This window comes from Staurois parvus, unplaced genomic scaffold (genome assembly GCF_062004578.1).
Source record: "Staurois parvus isolate SC_StPar_1 unplaced genomic scaffold, SC_StPar_1.0 ptg000574l, whole genome shotgun sequence".
Taxonomy (NCBI): Eukaryota; Metazoa; Chordata; class Amphibia; order Anura; family Ranidae; genus Staurois; species Staurois parvus.
In genome coordinates this window covers 2,125,102-2,145,398 of record NW_028318370.1, presented here as the reverse complement: position 1 = coordinate 2,145,398, position 20,297 = coordinate 2,125,102, and the positions used below count along the sequence as shown (strand labels likewise).

General features: G+C 43.9%; 1 protein-coding gene across 1 annotated transcript in view; it reads left to right on the top strand.

The window, feature by feature from the left end:
- The window catches only part of LOC149450447 (uncharacterized), an 87,558-nt gene extending 68,186 nt beyond the window's left edge, over positions 1–19,372 (top strand). Inside the window, exons 9-11 of the mRNA XM_089691953.1 lie at positions 9,882–10,025; positions 11,729–11,858; positions 19,238–19,372. Coding sequence (XP_089548079.1) covers positions 9,882–10,025; positions 11,729–11,858; positions 19,238–19,241 — 278 coding nt within the window. The 3' untranslated portion in view covers positions 19,242–19,372. The remainder of the gene's footprint in view (positions 1–9,881; positions 10,026–11,728; positions 11,859–19,237) is intronic.
- The last annotated feature ends 925 nt before the right edge of the window (positions 19,373–20,297 follow it).

Below are 20,297 nucleotides of genomic sequence, written 5' to 3'. Positions count from 1 at the left end.
ACATGTTGATCATATCACCTTAATCTCCTCTTCTCAAGAGAGAATAAATCCAGTCCCTCTAATCTTTCCTCATAGCTGATCTCCTCCATGCCTCTTATCAGTTTGGTTGCCCTTCTCTGTACTTTCTCCATTTCCCCAATGTTCTTTTTGTGAATTGGTGCCCAAAACTGAACTGCATATTCCAGATGAGGTCTTACTAATGATTTGTACCGGGGGAAATGATATATCTCTCTCTGGAGTCTATACCTCTCCTAATGCAAGAGAGGATTTTGCTCACTTTAGAAACCGCAGCTTATCATTGCATGCCATTATTAAGCTTGTGATCTATCAGAACCCCCAGAACCTTCTCCACCATTGATTTCCCCAGTTGTACCCCCCTAGTATGTATGATGCATGCATATTCTTAGCCCCCAAGTGCAGAACCTTACATTTATCAACATTAAACCTCATTTGCCACATAGTTGCCCAATTACACAGAGCATTGAGGTCGGCTTGTAAATTGGAGACATCCTGTAAGGACGTTATTCCACTGCACAGCTTGGTGTCATCTGCAAAGACTGAAATGGGATTTATAATCCCAAACCCTATATTGTTTATAAATATATTAAAAAGTAAGGGTCCCACCACTGAACCTTGGGGTACACCACTGACACCCCAGACTATTCAGAGTATGAATCATTAACCACTACTCTCTGAATACCATCTTTTAGCCAGTTTTCCTTCCATTTACATATGGATTTATACAAGCTTGTAGATTTTACCTTACACATTAGCTGTGTGTGGGGGACTGTGTCAAACGCTTTTGCAAAATCCAAGTATACCACGTTCACCGCCACCCCTCTGTCCAAGTATACAACATCCACAGCCACCCCTCTGTCCAAGTATACCACGTCCACCGCCGGCCCTCTGTCCAAGTATACCACGCCCACCGCCACCCCTCTGTCCAAGTATACCACGTCCACCGCCACCCCTCTGTCCAAGTATACCACGCCCACCGCCACCCCTCTGTCCAAGTATACCACGTCCACCGCCACTCCTCTGTCCAAGTATACCACGTCCAACGCCACCCCTCTGTCCAAGTATACCACGTCCACCGCCACCCCTCTGTCCAAGTATACCACGTGCACCGCCACCCCTCTGTCCAAGTATACCACGTCCTCCGCCACCCCTCTGTCCAAGTACACCACGTCCACCGCCACCCCCCTGTCCGAGTATACCACGTCCACCGCCACCCCTCTGTCCAAGGTTTTGCTCACCTCCTCATAAAAAGAAATCAGATTTGTTTGAAAACTTCTGTCTTTCATGAATCCATGCTGTTTGTTGCTTAAAATATTTTTTTCCAGCAAGAACTCATCTATGTGGTGTTTTATTAAACTCTTCAGTATCTCCCCAACTATAGAATTTAAACTAACAGGTCTATAATTACTTGGTAAAGATTTTGACCCCTTTTTAAATATTGGCACCACAGTGGCCTTACACCAATCCAGTGGTACTATGCCAGTCATTAAAGAGTCCCTAAAAATTAGAAACAATGGCTTATAAATGACAGAGCTCAATTTTTAAGGACCCGTGGGTGTATGCCATCCGGTCCAGGTGCTTTATTCACCTTTATTCTGTCTAAATATTTTTGGATCATATCAGTTGTGAGCCAATGTGGATCATCTGGAGCTGTGTCAATACCATGCCCATTATGGACAAGAGCTCCCCCATGCTCCTTTGTATACACAGAGCTGAAGAAGGTATTTAATAAATTTGCCTTCTCTTTGTCCCCGGTCACCCACTCTAGATTATTTTGTAAAAGGCCTACATGCTCGGATCGGACCTTTTTACTATTAATATATTTGAAGAATTTTTTAGGGTTGGTCCTGTTATCTTTTGTAATCTGTCGTTCGTTTTCACTTTTTGCGGCCTTTATTTCCTTTTGACATATTCTGTTATATTCTTTGTAATGTTTAAACGATGATAGCGTTCCTTCATTTTTATACTTAATAAAAGCTCTTTTATTTTTATCTATAGCTTTTTTAACTTTGGCTACATAGGTTTGATTTTTAGCCTTTTAAACTTGCTGCCCATGGGAATATATTTTGCAGTGTGTTCACATACAGTCTTTTTGAAGAACCCCCATTTCTGTGTTGTGTTCATAAATGCCAATATTCCCTCCCAGTCTATGTCTTGGAGAGCAGCTCTCGGCTTTGGAAAATTAGCTCTCTTAAAATTGAGCATTTCTCTTTTTCCCGTATGTGCTTACAGCTAACAATAAATTAAATCATGTTATGGTATGTACATTCGTAATAAGCTTTTCATGGTTTGAGATTACCAGGTCCAGCGGAGCATCATTCCTAGTTGGGGCCTCTATGAATTGTACCTTAAAATTGTCCTGTAGTAGGTTTAAAAAATGTTTTCCCTTCAACTGTTCCTGCAGTACCATTAGTTTAGTCAATTTCCTGATAGTTAAAATCCCCCATTATTATCACTGTCCCAGCCCTTGAAGCCCTGTTGATCTGTGCAAGGAGCTGAGTCTCCACCTCCTCATTAACACTGGAAGGCCTATAAAAAAACTCCAATGATTACCTTTGTAGTACGCACCCCCATGTGCAGTTCCACCCATAATGCTTCAGCCTCATCACACTCCCCATCAACTAGATCCTCTTTTACATTCGCTCTGAGATCACTTCTCACATAGAGACAGACACCACCACCTTTCCTTTTTACCCTGTCTCTCCGAAAGAGAACATAGCCAGGAATATTAATAGCCCAGTCATTTGAAGAATGAAGCCAGGATTCAGCAATACCAATTAAATCATAATTCTCTTCATGCACCAAAGCTTCCAACTCATCTATTTTGCTTGGCAGACTTCTGGCATTGGTGAATAAACACTTTAATTCATTGACACCTTGTGCACACATATTTTGCATATTTTTTATTTTCATACAAATGGTACCAATTCCACTGGTTATTTGTAACATGGGAACCTTCTTATCATCTGCCATAGCCCTCCCCCAATTCTCCCTCCCCCCACGATCCTAGTTTAAATACTCTACCAGCCTCCCCATAAACCCCTGCCCCAGCACAGCAGACCCCCTTCCATTTAGGTGCAATATATCTCTAGCATATAGGCTGCACCCCAATGAAAAGTTGGACCAGTGCTCTAGAAACCCAAATTCTTCCCTCTTACACCAGGTCTTTAGCCATGCATTGAGTTCCCCTAATCTCCCCTTGTCTTTCCTGAGTTGCGCATGGCACAGGTTATATTTCCTTGGAGGTCCATCCCTTCAAATTGCAACCTAGTTCTTTAAATTGATTCTTAAGGAGCCTCCACCTTCCATGTATTCTGTCATTGGTTCCAACATGGACCAAGACAGCTGGGTCATGCCCAGCCCCTCCCAGTAATTTATCAGCCCGGTCCACCACATGCCGAACCCTGGCACCAGGGAGATAGCAAACCATTCGGTTGAGGTGATTCTGGTACCACATTATTCTATCAGTCCTTCTGATTATAGAATCCCCTACTACCACCAGCTGTCTAGGCCTTCCTGCACTACCCTCACCACTCCTCCTAGATGGTCTGCCCTCCCGTTTGTTAGGGATAGCAATGACATCCAGGGCTGCCACCCCTGAGCTTGCTACCCCCGCATTTTCATCCAACTGGGCAAATCTGTTTGGGTGCTCACACCCAGGGCCAGCCTTCCTTTTCTGTGAGCCCCTATCACTCCCTCTCGTTACAGCAACCCATCTTTCTACCTGATAATCCTGATTAGCCCCTCTGCCCTCCACATCAATCTCATTAGCAACCTGTTGAGAGCAGAAGACCCTTTCAAGGTTGTCTGTTCTGCCCAGTGTTGCAACTTGCTCCTCCAGATCTCTAACATGAGTTTCCAGAAGGGCAACCCGCTCACATCTGTCGCAGTGGTATCCATCCTGGAGCTGTTGCTCCATTGCTGCATACATGCCACACACTATGCACTGCACAAAACCTCCCACCCTGCTAGCACACATTATCCCAGTTACAATATTAACCCCCCTAATGGTATTCCCGAGTGTAGCTCGGGGTAAAATTTCTGTACCAAAAGTGGTAACCCCGAGCTACACTCGGGCTTACCATGCGGCGCTGCATAGGGAGTCCCTGCAGCACTTACCTTGTCCTTCGCTCCCACGATGTGTCCCCTGCAGCGTCCCCGGCCATCTCCTCTGGCTGATGCCGGCATCTGGCTCCTGTGTTCCGGTCCCTGTGGATGTACGGGCGCCGGCGGCAAATTTGAAAATTTAAAAAAAAATGTCATTTTTTTCAAAACGATTTTATATAGTAAAACATTGCTGTTTCAACCCATTTCACATACATTTTGTCCCGAGTGCTCTGTCATGTGCCCTGTCTGCATTTTTACTGTTCTTTCTGCCTGGAAACTTAGAAAAGTCCATGGCGTCCAAAAAGCGTCCCTTTTGGTCAAAAGCGGGTTTAGATCAGCTAGAGAACAGCGATAGCAAATGAGAACCACTTGCAGAATTGAGTGATAATGATTCGTGGGGAAATTCGTCATCAGACACTGAAAACAATTTTGCGACTTTGCTCAGTGATGTGCGAACTTGGCGCTCTATTTCAGATTTCAGTGTTTTTGGTTTGATTATATTATTGAATTAAATGTATTATTATTATATTAATATTTTTTATGATTATTTATTAAATTATAATTTATGATTTTGTGTTTCAAATTTTATCATACCCGGGATGTTTACTAGACTCTTGTTCGGACAGATTTCAGTGAGTTATTCTTAAATATTACAGGCCTACAATAAAAAAACTACATATTTCCATGCAAAATAATGGTACCGCTTTCAGCACCAAAAATCTGAAATAATCAGACCGTCAGGGAGGTTACTAGGAAATATCAGTTGTCACTTACAGGTTAGTAGACTCCTGTTATGATCTCCTGTTTTCCACTCCAGTTTTTTAACTCCACAGTCACACACATGTGATAGTCATGATCTGATGGTAGAGATGAGCGTAGGCACAACATGGCTCTATCTTATTCCCAATGACCTTAAGGACTTGCTCACACCAAGTGTGGCGCAGGAACTTTTACAAAATCATGCATTTTCCCACACAGTATGAAAACACGCTACCTTTGGTAGATACACTTGGGTGACATTAATTCCTAAAGGCACCCCAACATTTGTAGCAAATGGTGGTGAATTTGCTGCTGCCAGGACTGCCCTAAATGCATTGAGGTGGAACGTACAAAGAAGCCATGGACACACCTCATGGCGTGAATGAGCCTGAGAAGAAAAGTCATTTTACTAACCATGTTTCAAGTTAAACCCATATTTAATGTCACCCATATCTAAGGTGTTACATGGTCACAGTCTGTGCCCTCCAACAGCTCCCCCCCCCTCCCCCCCATTTACAGAATGTGGAGATTGTCTCCCCACTGATTCCTATCATTATTAAAATTGTGTGCACTGTGCATGGCACCGCCCACAATCTAAAGAGATTTGTCCTCACTTCCTGTTCTGCTGACATCAATTTTTACCAGACAGGAAGTAGGGTAAATTTCCACCAGCAACACAAATGAAAAAAAATGTTTTTTATTTCTAGCGTGGAAGAAAGCTAGGACTTATTTTTGTCTGTGTTTCTATTGCAGATTTTCCCTTACTTCCTGCCAGGTGAAATTGTTGTCAGCAAAACAGAAAGTGAGGGCAAATCTCTCTGGCGTCTCAGATAGCAATTAAACCCAATAAAAGTTCTAACCCTTCCCCACTCCTTCCACAACTGGAGTGATGGTGAAGCTGTACTAGCAGAAAAGCAAAGTTTATATACATATGAAAAGTGGGAGCCAAAGAAAGGATAGCTGACCTGTATGCCCAGATCTTGTGGTCAGCGTGGGACCTTGACACATACGATTGCAAATTTAAACAGTTACACACTAACAGAAAGTGGCTTAAGGGCCTGTTCACATCAGAACGTTGTGCTGGAAATCCAGGTTCCATGTGAGTTTTCGGCACCACGGTCAAAACGCACTGCACTTGTGATCTGCAGTGAGTGGGTGTCAATGCAATGCGAACGACAACCAAAATCCAAGTCACAAATGCAAGGCATTTGCCTGCACTGGATCACATGGTACAGCAATGCCATGCAATTTGGATGCTGTACATTTTTTAAAGTAGTGCATGCACCACACCAGGCATAATAAGCCTGAGGGTGGGTGCGGCGGCAGTAAATAGACAGTATGATTGCAAATAGAGTTTGTGTTGAAGTCATATCCCAAAGATGAAAACAGCCCAGTGGGAGATCACCCAACTAAGAACATTCACAATTCTGTACAGTAATGCAGAGCAGAGCAGGTCATGTTCCAACCATATCTGTCTCTTAGGTTGGCCATGCTGTGCCCAATTAGGAGGATTCCTAGAAAAGATAGCATGTCCCTATCCTATCCCTACTCATGTGGAACCTTTCCCTGCAGCTATTCACTTTCCCTGACAGATGGTAACCTGTCCTGTCCACTCGCAAAATGCACTCCAAACCTAGGAGTCAAGTTCTTTTAATAGACTCTGTCCAAAGATGGTTGCCAGAGTCACATGGGGTGGCAACATCCAACTGGATCGCTTCCCCAGTGACCAAGGAAACCATAGAGGAGCAGGTTTTCTCCTGACTTCCTCTCCTCCTGCAATGCTGCTGTGGTTGCATGCCACCTTGAAGTTTCCATTATCTTAAAAGCCAGCTCCCATTATGAGTGCTTTCCTCAACATCCAGTAAATGGTGGGATTATTATGATGGGAGCTGTATATCTGGGCCTTCAGAATGTAAGGTGCTGCTTGTTTTGTTGACCCCAGTGCTGCAGTTCTTTTTCCACCTTCCTCTCCTCCTGGCCATTCACAAAATTAATTTGGGGCTGTGCATTTTTTGAATGGTCAGAAGAAGGAGGTGCAGCTGAAGTCTGAGACCTGCAGAGCCTTACATCCTAGAGACCTAGAAGTGTAATTCTGGCATGTAACCAAGAAGATTATCTGGATGTTGGGAAAAGTGTTGTAGCACTACCCTCATAGGAGTTGCTGAGTTTTTGGGTCATCCTATAGTCCTGCACAGAAAGGAAAAATGCATTTTCCATTAAGACTTGCATCCAGGAGATAGTAACCAGTCCTTGAGTTTGTGTTTTGGATTTTATTAGGGGAATGAATTTGAATGGGGTAAGGGGTGTATGGGATGCCCAAGGGTATTGGCAACAGAAGACAAACTCCTTAGCAACTATGTACAAATCTTTACAGCAAAAATGTTTTTCTGGAAAGCTAGCCAGCATCTCCTGTTATACCACCCCAGACCCCAGATGAATCCTCTCCTCATCCAGCTGTACTGGGTTCCCTGGGTAGGGGATCCAGTGTCTGCCACTGAAATGTGAAACAGTCCCGGGTAAGCAAGCTAATCCAGTTTCCCACTAGAGTACCTCTTTCCCCTTACTGGCCCAGGGGGTGCAGGTCCACCAGGTCTTCTAGCTGGGCTGCTCCTTCCCTGCTGCACAGGTGGTCCTCACTCTGGGGGCCGGTGAAGTCCTAAACTTTACTCCCTCTAAGGTCCTCTGCCTGTAGGCAAGCTCCTCTCCATCTGGGCCCCCTCCCAGGCTCCTGTTCTCCAGCCTCACTTCTCCATCTTCCACAAAAACTCTCCTGCTGCTGAGCAGGCTCTGTCACTTTTAAGAGCTGCCTTGGCCCCATGCCAAGCCTCCTGCTGGGGAATGGCCAGGAACCCTTAAGCGTGCAGAATAGCCACTTCTTACCTCCATCCACTGTTTCTAGAACTTTTTCTACAAAGTTCCAGTGCAGGGGGAAATCTGAGAGAGCCAATCTGCAGAGCCTCTCAGCCCTGACTGAAATTTGACCTCCCTCTGACTGTTGCACCAGGCTGCTATTCAGCCTCTAAAAACTGAAAGTTTAGCTCCCCCTAGCTACCTAGGAGGGTGCTACAGTGTTCATCACAGGGGTGGCTTTTGAGGCAATAGTGTCTTTATTACCTTTAACACTGGGAGGCTTATTGCGCCTGAAGTTGAGTTTTAAAGAGGGCGTTATGCCAAGCTAATGTCCTACCCACATTGCCTAAGTCCTGACCTTTTCTTTGCTGTGGATAGTTCAAAAAGTTGTAAAGCCTTTTAAAAAATGGGCAAACTATATGGATATGGAAAGGGCAGTTCATACATACAGTGGGGATCGAAAGTTTGGGCACCCCAGCTACAAATTTGTATTAATGTGCATAAAGAAGCCAAGGAAAGATGGAAAAATCTCCAAAAGGCATCAAATTACAGATTAGACATTCTTATAATATGTCAACAAAAGTTAGATTTTATTTCCATCATTTACACTTTCAAAATAACAGAAAACAAAAAAATGGCATCTGCAAAAGTTTTGGCACCCTGCAGAATTTATAGCATGCACTGCCCCCTGTGCAAAGCTGAGACCTGCCAGTGTCATGGATTGTTCTCAATCATCGTCTGGGAAGACCAGGTGATGTCAATCTCAAAGGTTTTAAAGGCCCAGACTCATCTGACCTTGCCCCAACAATCAGCACCATGGGTTCTTCTAAGCAGTTGTCTAGAAAACTGAAACTGAAAATAGTTGATGCTCACAAAGCTGGAGAAGGCTATAAGAAGATAGCAAAGCGTTTTCAGATGTCAATATCCTCTGTTCGGAATGTAATTAAGAAATGACAGTCATCAGGAACAGTGGAAGTCAAAGCAAGATCTGGAAGACCAAGAAAAATATCAGACAGAACAGCTCGCAGGATTGTGAGAAAAACAATTCAAAACCCACGTTTGACTGCACGATCCCTCTAGAAAGATCTGGCAGACACTGGAGTTGTGGTACACTATTCCACTATAAAGAGATACTTGTACAAATATGGTCTTCATGGAAGAGTCATCAGAAGAAAACCTCTTCTACGTCCTCACCACAAAAATCATCGTTTGAACTTTGCAAATGAACATATAGACAAGCCTGATGCATTTTGGAAACAAGTTCTGTGGACCGATGAGGTTAAAATTGAACGTTTTGGCCGGAATGAGCAAAGGTACGTTTGGAGAAGAAGGGGCACAGAATTTAATGAAAAGAACCTCTGTCCAACTGTTAAGCATGGGGTTGGATCAATCATGCTTTGGGGTTGTGTTGCAGCCAGTGGCACAGGGAACATCTCACGAGTAGAAGGAAAAATGGATTCAATAAAATTTCAGCAAATTTTGGATCGTAACTTGATGCCATCTGTGAAAAAGCTAAAGTTAAAGAGAGGATGGCTTCTACAAATGGATAATGATCCTAAACACACCTCGAAATCCACGGGGGATTACATCAAGAGGCGTAAACTGAAGGTTTTGCCATGGCCTTCACAATCTCCTGACCTCAACATAATTGAAAATCTATGGATAGACCTTAAAAGAGCAGTGCGTGACAGACAGCCCAGAAATCTCAAAGAACTGGAAGACTTTTGTAAGGAAGAATGGGCAAAGATACCTCAAACAAGAATTGAAAGACTCTTGGCTGGCTACAAAAAGCGTTTACAAGCTGTGATACTTGCCAAAGGGGGCAGTACAAGATATTAACTCTGCAGGGTGCCCAAACTTTTGCAGACACCATTTTTTTGTTTCTGTTATTTTGAAAGTGTAAATGATGGAAATAAAATCTAACTTTTGTTGACATATTATAAGAATGTCTAATCTGTAATTTGATGCCTTTTGGAGATTTTTCCATCTTTCCTTGGCTTCTTTATGCACATTAATACAAATTTTTAGCTGGGGTGCCCAAACTTTCGATCCCCACTGTATACCTGAGTGTTCATTAATTACTAGTTAAGTATATTATAAATCACATTAATTACTACATTAAATACTAGTTTTCTGATGTTTTCTAGATGAACTACAATGCAGCATGAATGTCAAACAGCGGCAAGACTGTGGTCATCCTGGAATTAGTGCTAAGGAGTGTTATTCCCGCGGATGCTGTTTCGATTCGAGCATTCCCGAGGTGAAATGGTGCTTTTACCCAAAATTCAAAGGTATGGTGTTTGTTGTTAGTTTACTATGATTCAGTTATGAATGGACACAGGAGTGATCAGTACTGATTAATCATTGGGGTTGATTTACTAAATGCAAATAAACTGTGCACTTTGCAAAGTGCAGTTGCACTCTGCAAGTGCGGTTGCTCCAGAGCTTAGCAAAATGAGGTAAAGCTACACTTTGCAAAGAATACCCAATCATGTGCAAGGAAAATTTAAAAAGAAAAATGTGTTTACTTGCACATGATTGGATGCTGGAAATACTAAGACCTGGAGCAACTGCTATTGCAGAGTGCAACTGCACTTTGCAAAGTGCATAGCCTATTTGCCTTTGGTAAATCAACCCCTTTTCATTCATTCAGAAAAGGAAGGGGTCAGTGAATAAGGCGGGGTGGGGGAAGCCTGGGAAGCAGGGGCTTAGGCTTCATTAGACTGTGCCCCTCCCCCCTCCTTCCCGTACACACTTGTATGCTTAAAAGGGAAATATTTGAGTCTCTTTAAGATTTTTCCTGCTGTCTGTTTCCACTGGAAGGTAGTGGTGCACCGAAATGAAAATCCTGGTGCCGAAACCGAAAATTCAAAATGCACTTGGCCGAAAACCAAAACCAAAACCGAAATGTGCAGTTTTTAAAAATGAATATATATTTTTTGGAAAAAAATTCACTTTGATTAAAAAAAAACAAAGTAACTAGATACCCAACATGTGACGCTTTAAAATTGCGCACGCTCGTGGAATGGCATGAACCTGCGGTACTTAAAAATCTCAATGGGTGATGCTTTAAAAATTTAGCAGTGTAAAGTTACAGAGGAGGTCTAGTGCGAGAATTATTGTTCTTGCTCTGACGTTCGTGGTGATACCTCACATGTGTGGTTTGAACACCCTTTACATATGTGGGCATGGCCTATGTATGTGTTCACCACTACGTGTGAGCACGGGAGGACGGGGCACTTTAAACTTTTTTTTTAAATGTATTTAATTTTTGGGGTTTTTTTTGCACTGTCCCTTTAAAAATATTTTAATCACTTTTATTCTTATCAGAAGAAATGCATGCATCCCTTGTGATAGAAATAAATAGCGACAGGTCCTCTTTATGGAGAGATATGGGGTCAATAAGACCCCACATCTCTCCTCTGCAATGAAAAGCATTGGATAAAAAAAAAGCATTCATCTAGTGCTTTAAGGGGAAAAAAGGGCGTAACCGGAAGTGACATCACTCCGGTCCTCCAAGGGCATAGAGATGAGTGGAGACCATCTTTCCTTCACTCATCTCTATGCCCAGCGCCAGGATCATTCAATGGTTTCTCAGGTAAGACTGAGAACTACTGAGTGGTGGTGAGGGTCAGGGTTTTTTACGGCACCTGTATCGGTGCTTTTTTTCGACCGACGGCCGAAAAGGGTGTTTTCAGCTAAAACATTTTGGACACAGAAATTTCGGTGCATCCCTACTGGAAAGGGCTCCCCTAATTTATTTTTTACAGCAATAAAAATGTTAGCCTATCAGAGGGATTTATTGATAAAGCAATAAAAACCTGACAAAGCCCCAACTCCTTCCCTATTCTCTTCTTCTCTTCCAAAAAAAGAAGTATATTTGTCAAGAATATGTTTTTTTTTAAGTACCCAGCCCTTTAGTGGGCAATTTGCCTGGGTTTTGGTATTTTAATATACAATAAATACATTGGTGTCTTGGTTTTATTGTACACAGGATGCAACGTCAGTCACAAACTGAGGAGGGACTGTGGATATCCCAATATCAGCTCCAAGGACTGTCTCTCCAAAGGCTGCTGCTTTGATTCCAGCATTCCTGAGACCATCTGGTGCTTCTACGGATACAAGTAATTCCACAGTGATATTCATTAAGAATTAATACCATTTTTTTTAAAAGTATACCTGTATTCATCATCTGGTTAAGTGAAGCTGAACGATAGGCAGATAATAAAACAAAAATCAATGCAGCTCTGTAATTACTAATACATTACATGCAAGCAGTGTAAGTTCCTACATTTTACCTGCAAACTCCTGAAATCCCCTATACTGCAAAGCTTGGAGACTGAAAGGAAAAAGCAGTACAAGGAGCCAATTAGTTTGTGGAGCTTTCTGATAGGAGGAGAGAGCAGAGTGACAGAGAGATGAACTCATCACACTGCTGCTTCTCCTTTTACTGTCCAATCAGAAGCTGGGGGTTCATGTTTGGGCCAAAAAAAAAGTAGATCGAATGATGATGGCTGGCAGACTAAAACACTAGATTTACAGTGAAACATCATATCAAGCTCTCCTCTCACACTGGCCAGCAATTCACAGCTGTCAAATGACAGCCGGGAGTTGCCATGAAAATACAACAGCTTCAAAAGTTACTGTTATAAACAAAACAGACTGTCTGACAGAGTGTTTATAAACATTGTTCAATGTGAGAAAGAGAGATACAATGTAACATTGCTGGTTTATTCATCTGCAGATCAAAGAGATGAGTTTCCATCTGTATATGATGTCAGTCAGTGCCGGGACAAAGGCATCCGGTGCCAAGAGCAAATTGCACCCCTCCCCCTTTCTTCAACATGGATAGCAGTTTCCATAATAATAACCCCGGGTGTCAGTTCCAGTTTATGCAATAATATTCCCCAGCATTGGTGCCAGTTTCCGCAATAATAACCCCCAGCACTAGTGTCAGTAGTAGCGTAATAACCCCCAGCATTAGTGTCAGTAGTAGCATAATAACCCCCAGCATCAGTGCCAGTTTATGCCATAATATCCCCCAGCATTGGTGCCAGTTTCCACAATAGTATCCCCCAGCATTAGTACCAGTTTCCATAATAATAACCCCCAGCAATAGTGTCAGTAGTAGCATAATAACCCCCAGCATCAGTGCCAGCTTATGCCATAATATCCCCCAGCATTGGTGCCAGTTTATGCCATAATATCCCCCAGCATTGGTGCCAGGTCCCACAATAGTATCCCCCAGCATTGGTGCCAGTTCCCACAATAGTATCCCCCAGCATTAGTACCAGCTTCCACAATAATAACCCCCAGCATTAGTGTCAGTAGTAGCATAATAACCCCCAGCATCAGTGCCAGCTTATGTCACAATATCCCCCAGCATTGGTGCCAGTTTCCACAATAGTATCCCCCAGCATTAGTACCAGTTTCCACAATAATAACCCCAGCATTAGTACCAGTTTCCACAATAATAACCCCAGCATTAGTACCAGTTTCCACAATAATAACCCTAGCATTAGTACCAGTTTCCACAATAATAACCCCAACATTAGTACCAGTTTCCACAATAATAACCCCAGCATTAGTACCAGTTTCCACAATAATAACCCCAGCATTAGTACCAGTTTCCACAATAATAACCCCAGCATTAGTACCAGTTTCCACAATAATAACCCCAGCATTAGTACCAGTTTCCACAATAATAACCCCAGCATTAGTACCAGTTTCCACAATAATAACCCCCAGCATTAGTACCAGTTTCCACAATAATAACCCCCAGCATTAGTACCAGTTTCCACAATAATAACCCCAGCATCAGTGCCAGCTTATGTCACAATATCCCCCAGCATTGGTGCCAGTTTCCACAATAATAACCCCAGCATTAGTGCCAGTTTCTACAATAATAACCCCAGCATTAGTGTCAGTAGCAGCATAATAACCCCCAGCATCAGTGCCAGTTTATGCAATAATAACCTCCAGCATTGGTGTCAGTAAAAACAATATTCACCCCCCAGCATTAGTGCTAATTTCTGCAATAATAATCCCAAGCATTGGTGTCCATAGCAGCAATAATAACTCCCAGCATAGGTGGTCAGTGATATTAACTATGCTACCAAACCTCTCCTAACCAGTTCCTGCTGAAAGTGCGCATATATGCAGCCTCTCGGTGGGTAGAGATTTTCCTGTGCTGATAGAATGCTCCCTGCTCCCTTTATGCACAGTACCCAGTGGGTATCGGAAAGGGGTTCACTAACACTGGCATTGGTGCCACTAATGAAGTACAGAGGGGTTAATCGACTGCCACTGGTCACTAATGCATTAGTGACTAGTGGCAGTTGCAGCTCAATAACCACTGAGTGCTGCCCATTACTAATAGCATTATTAGTTAAACCCTTCCCCCCCACCTCCGCCAGGTCACTATAAAAGCTTAAAAGAACATTACGCCATCACTATATCCACAAGTAATGTTTAGGGCAATGTCCCAGCTTGCACCTGTTGTTAGGTTTTAGCTCTCTTGCACCCATGCTCCTTCACAGCGCCAACACCTATCTATCTCCGGGCCTCTGAATGACGTCACTTCAGAGGCCGGGACTGGAAATTATCTGTTGGGCAGAGGTCCAAGCTAGTGCTGGGTACAGGAGTGCACTCAGCTCAGTGCTGCAAGTGTACTGTGTGCACAGTGTGTCCTGGCTGACCAGCAGCAGTGATCTTTGTACCGACCAGGGGCGGACTGACCATTTGGAAACTCGGGCACTGCCCGAGGGCCCGGGGTCAGTAGGGGGCCCCATGAGATGCCCCTGGTACCTTTTTCATAGGTTGTTTTGAGTTTGGGCTAGGACACAGGGGCCCCATGATCCCCTATTGCCCGGGGGCCCCATGAGTTGTCAGTCCGCCCCTGGTACCGACTATGTATCTCCAACGGCAAGGCTAGCCAGCACTGCCTGCACTGTCATCACTGAGTCTGCACTCTACCTGAGACCCCCCCACCAGTAAATTGTTGCACCTTGTTGAGCTTCTGCCCCTTCTACCCTGACAACCCCCTCCTTGTCCCATCAGGCTTATTAACCCTTGCTTTAGCTAATTAGTTTTAATTGACTTCTCCTTCCCCTTCACCCCTTAACTGTTATTCCCAATGATTTTATTTTTCTGTATACACTATATTACCAAAAGTATTGGGACACCTACATTTACACACACATGAACTTTAATGGCCCCCCAGTCTTAGTCCGTAGGGTTCAATATTGAGTTGGCCCCGCCCTTTGCAGCTATAACAGCTTCAACTCTTCTGGGAAGGCCGTCCACAAGGTTTAGGAGGGTGTCTATGGGAAGGTTTGTCCATTCTTCCAGAAGCGCATTTGTGAGGTCAGGCACTGATGTCGGGGGAGGAGGCCTGGCTCACAGTCTCCGCTCTAATTCATCCCAAAGGTGTTCTGTGGGGTTGAGGTCAGGACTCTGTGCAGACCAGTCAAGTTCCTCCACCCCAAACTGGCTCCTCCATGTCTTTATGGACCTTGCTTTGTGCACTGCTGCGCAGTCATGTTGGAACAGGAAGGGGCCATCCCCAAACTCTACCCACAAAGTTGAGAGTATGAAATTGTCCAAAATGTCTTGGTATGCTGACGCCTTAAGAGTTCCCTTCATTGGAACTAGGGGGCCAAGCCCAACCCCTGAAAAACAACCCCACACCATAATCCCCCCTCCACTTTACACTTGGCACAATGCAGTCAGGCAAGTACCGTTCTTCTAACAACCACCAAACCCAGACATATCCATCGGATTGGCAGACAGAAAAGTGAGATTGGTCACTCCAGACAACACATCTCCACTGCTCTAGAGTCCAGTGGCGGCGTGCTTTACACCACTGCATCTGCTGCTTTGCATTGCACTTGGTGATGTAAGGCTTGAATGCAGCTGCTCGGCCATGGAAACCCATTCCATGAAGCTCTCTACACACTGTTGTTGTGATAATCTGAAGGCCACATGAAGTTTGGAGGTCTTTAGCTATTGACTCTGCAGACAGTTGGCGACTATTATAGTGTCATTTTTAAAAGGACAATATTATAGAATACAATGTATACTTTTTGTCTGCAGTACAAATCAAGTAGAAAAAAAGTGTGCTTTTGCTGCTTCTTTGTCTATGGATTGTATAAAGAAATTAAATTGTTTTTGAAAGACAACGTTACTATAAGAAATCCTTGTTTGTCCTAAAAAAAAATAATGTTTTACTTTCTTATCCTAAAAAAATAACTAAAGGCAACAAACTTTTTTTTTTTTTTAAATTTTAGCATAGAGTGGAGAGGGATTAGAATCCCTGTCAGGTTTGTATTGCTGTCTGTGCCCCTGTTACAGAGATTTGTCCTCTCTATTCCGCCTGTTTACTGTTGTAGCTGAGAGTGAAAGTGAAAGAAAATTCCAAACTTTGAGTTACCAGAAGAGAGGGGAAATCTTCCAATGGGGACACCAGGGATTTCCTCTCTTTGAAGGGATTTTCTCCCACTTCCTGGTTTGGCTATGGGGCAGGAAAAGAAGGGAAATCTCCCCAACTGGATAAAGACATCAAAAAACCTGACAGGGTATAACCCTACCTTACAAAAATTAAAAAATAAAATGTTGCCCTTAGTTCCAATTTAAAGTGTTACTAAACCCATGACCCTGCATTCACTATACCTCCCACAGTACACAGAACAAGACCCCTGACCCTTTGTCTGGACAGTGCTGATTGGCCCTGTGTCGATCAAATGTACCCTCCCATAAAAATAACTATCTCTAGCAATACACACCAAACTGAGCATGTGTAGAGTATCTCCTAGGGCTCTGTACTATCAGCAGATGGGTTGGGAATCAGAGAAGACAGAATCAAACAGTATTTGTACACAATGTGAAGGATTAACCCCCTTCAGTTCCACAATGGGTATAACAAGCATGCTTTACTGCATATACAGACTGATTTTAGTGTTGTGGGTTTAGTAACACTTTAATGTTCCACACTGTTAACCTAAGGGGTTAATCCTCTGCATTGTGTAAAAATGCTGTTTGATTCTGACTTCTGTGATCCTCCCCTTCTTACAGTGCCCCCCTCTTATTTCCTGATAAGACATAGTGTGCGGAGTCACTCTGCACATGTGCAGTTTGGTGTGTATTGCTAGACAGTTTTTTTTTCTTGTGAGAGTGCATGTGGTCAGCACAGGGCCAATCGGCACTGTCCAGACAGAGGTCAGCGGTTATGCATCCTCCTAGAGTAGAAAGAAAACTACTCCTATATGTTTTAACCAGTGCTCTGCTGGACACTGATAGAAGTCACAAGACTGCTCTAACTGCTGATGAGAAAAGGTATTTAGCAGTTTATATTTATTAAAAGAATTGCATTTCCATGTTCTGTGTACTGTGGGAGACTGGATATAGTGAATGCAGGATCCAGGGAGACTAGATATAGTGAATGCAGGGTCCTGGGAGACTGGATATAGTGAATGCAGGATCCGGGGAGACCGGATATAGTGAATGCAGGGTCCGGGGAGACTGGATATAGTGAATGCAGGGTCCTGGGAGACCAGATATAGTGAATGCAGGGTCCGGGGAGAGCAGATATAGTGAATGCAGGGTCTGGGGAGACCAGATATAGTGAATGCAGGGTCCGGGGAGACCAGATATAGTGAATGCAGGGTCCGGGGAGACCAGATATAGTGAATGTAGGGTCCGGGGAGAGCAGATATAGTGAATGCAGGGTCCAGGGAGACCAGATATAGTGAATGCAGGGTCCGGGGAGACCGGATATAGTGAATGCAGAGTCCGGGGAGACCAGATATAGTGAATGCGGGGTCCGGGGAGACAGATATAGTGAATGCAGGGTCCGGGGAGACCAGATATAGTGAATGCAGGGTCCGGGGAGAGCGGATATAGTGAATGCAGGGTCCAGGGAGACCGGATATAGTGAATGCAGGGTCCGGGGAGACCGGATATAGTGAATGCAGGGTGCGGGGAAACCAGATATAATGACTGCAGGGTCCGGGGAGACGAGATATAGTGAATGCAGGGTCTGGGGAGACCGGATATAGTGAATGCAGGGTCCGGGGAGAGCGGATATAGTGAATACAGGGTCTGGGGAGACCGGATATAGTGAATGCAGGGTGCGGGGAAACCAGATATAATGACTGCAGGGTCCGGGGAGACGAGATATAGTGAATGCAGGGTCTGGGGAGACCAGATATAGTGAATGCAGGGTCCGGGGAGACCGGATACAGTGAATGCAGGGTCCTGGGAGAGCAGATATAGTGAATACAGGGTCTGGGGAGACCAGATATAGTGAATGCAGGGTCCTGGGAGAGCGGATATAGTGAATGCAGGGTCCGGGGAGACCAGATATAGTGAATGCAGGGTCCGGGGAGACCGGATATAGTGAATGCAGGGTCCGGGGAGACCAGATATGGTGAATGCAGGGTCCGGGGAGACCAGATATAGTGAATGCAGGGTCCGGGGAGACCGGATATAGTGAAGGCAGGGTCCGGGGAGACCGGATATAGTGAATGCAGGGTCCGGGGAGACCGGATATAGTGAATACAGGGTCTGGGGAGAGCGGATATAGTGAATGCAGGGTCCAGGGAGAGCGGATATAGTGAATACAGGGTCTGGGGAGACCGGATATAGTGAATGCAGGGTGCGGGGAAACCAGATATAATGACTGCAGGGTCCGGGGAGACGAGATATAGTGAATGCAGGGTCTGGGGAGACCAGATATAGTGAATGCAGGGTCCTGGGAGAGCGGATATAGTGAATACAGGATCTGGGGAGACCGGATATAGTGAATGCAGGGTCCGGGGAGAGCGGATATAGTGAATGCAGGGTCCTGGGAGAGCGGATATAGTGAATGCAGGGTCCGGGGAGACCAGATATAGTGAATGCAGGGTCCGGGGAGACCGGATATAGTGAATGCAGGGTCCGGGGAGACCAGATATGGTGAATGCAGGGTCCGGGGAGACCGGATATAGTGAATGCAGGGTCTGGGGTTTAGTAACACTTTAAGTAACCACAAAGTTATTGCCAAACTAACAGACCCATAGTGGAAATGTAAAAACTGCTCGGGTCCACAGGAAGGTCCATAGGGAGCGTACAGGTGTAAAAGCTGAATTGGTTAAATACCTTTTTGGCGCCTTTATAATGGTGGTTAGATGATAACTATATCCACATTTCCTCCCCTTGCTCTGAGGAGTAGGGTTGGTGATTCTTAGAGACATTGGCATCTACCAACATCACAATTTCCTGGTGGTCTGGAATGACAGGAAACAATGCATTGGGAAGGAAACTGGCAGGATCACTAGGTATTCGGTGTGGGTTATAGGCTTTCATGCATAAAGAAACCACTATATTATCTCCACTGTAAAGGACAGGAATATGCAGCAAAATGCTTTTTAATTTTAGGTCTTAACACATACACACACCTTTATACATAACGATTACATAATACAATCTTTTTTCCATATTTATTTATTTATTTTTATTTTTACAGGTGATCACCATTATGACATTTCGGGGGATCGGCATCTAAATTTACAGCACTGGATTTAATTTTTGTTTGATAGAAAAAAGAAACTGTATTTCCATATTACTCATAGAAAATAAAAACATATTATAAAGCCTATAAGTACTATTTATGTTGTATAACATTTACAGTCATTTACAATTGACATGTATTCTGTGAAGAAGTGGCTAAATTATAACTCAAGGGAAGACTAAGAAGGTTTTATTTACTAAAGCTGGAGAGTGAAAAATCAGACTCGATTTTGCATAGAAACCAATCAGCTTCTAACCTCAGCTTGTTCAATGAAGCTTTTACAATAAAACCTGGAAGCTGATTGGTTTCTATGCAGAAGTGAGTCTGATTTTGCACTCTCCAACTTAAAAAAAATCTCCCCCAGAGTGACTGCCATTGGGGCAGGTTAATTGAGCAGATAACCCTTTCTTTTAACTGAAGTATCACAGCTGTTTTGGACCGTAAAAAAAAAAAAAATGCCTGTATCACTCCCTGCCGCAGCCAGACAAGAATGTAACAGAGATTACATTACATCAACTTTTTCACTAAGGCAAAGTTCTTCATTTCAAATTAGAACATTCAAAGATTCAGCTTAACAAATTTCTATTATCATAATAAAAAGGAAAAAAAGGTGCAACAAATCAATACAGAAAATATATTACAAATGATAAATTACAAACATTAGCAAATAAAATATTTAAAGTGACACCAAAGCTTTGGTCTTTTTTTTTTTCTAAAATAACAAACAGGTCTACATTTACCTGCTCTGTGCAGTGGTTTCCACAGAACAACCCCGCTCCTCTTCTTTTCGGGTCCCAGCCGGGGCTCCTGGTGCCTCGCCCTCGATCGGTGCTCCCTGGGGGCACCACTGTGTGCTCATCCCGGAGCTGCTGCTCTATGCATGTATAAGACACATAGAACTGTGACTTGGCCCCGCTCCCTCCTCATTGGCTCTCTGGCTGTGATTGACTGTCTGACCATTACTGACCTTTCCTTCCATTATGCCAATGCCTCCAGGCCCTTGTAGGGGTTTGAC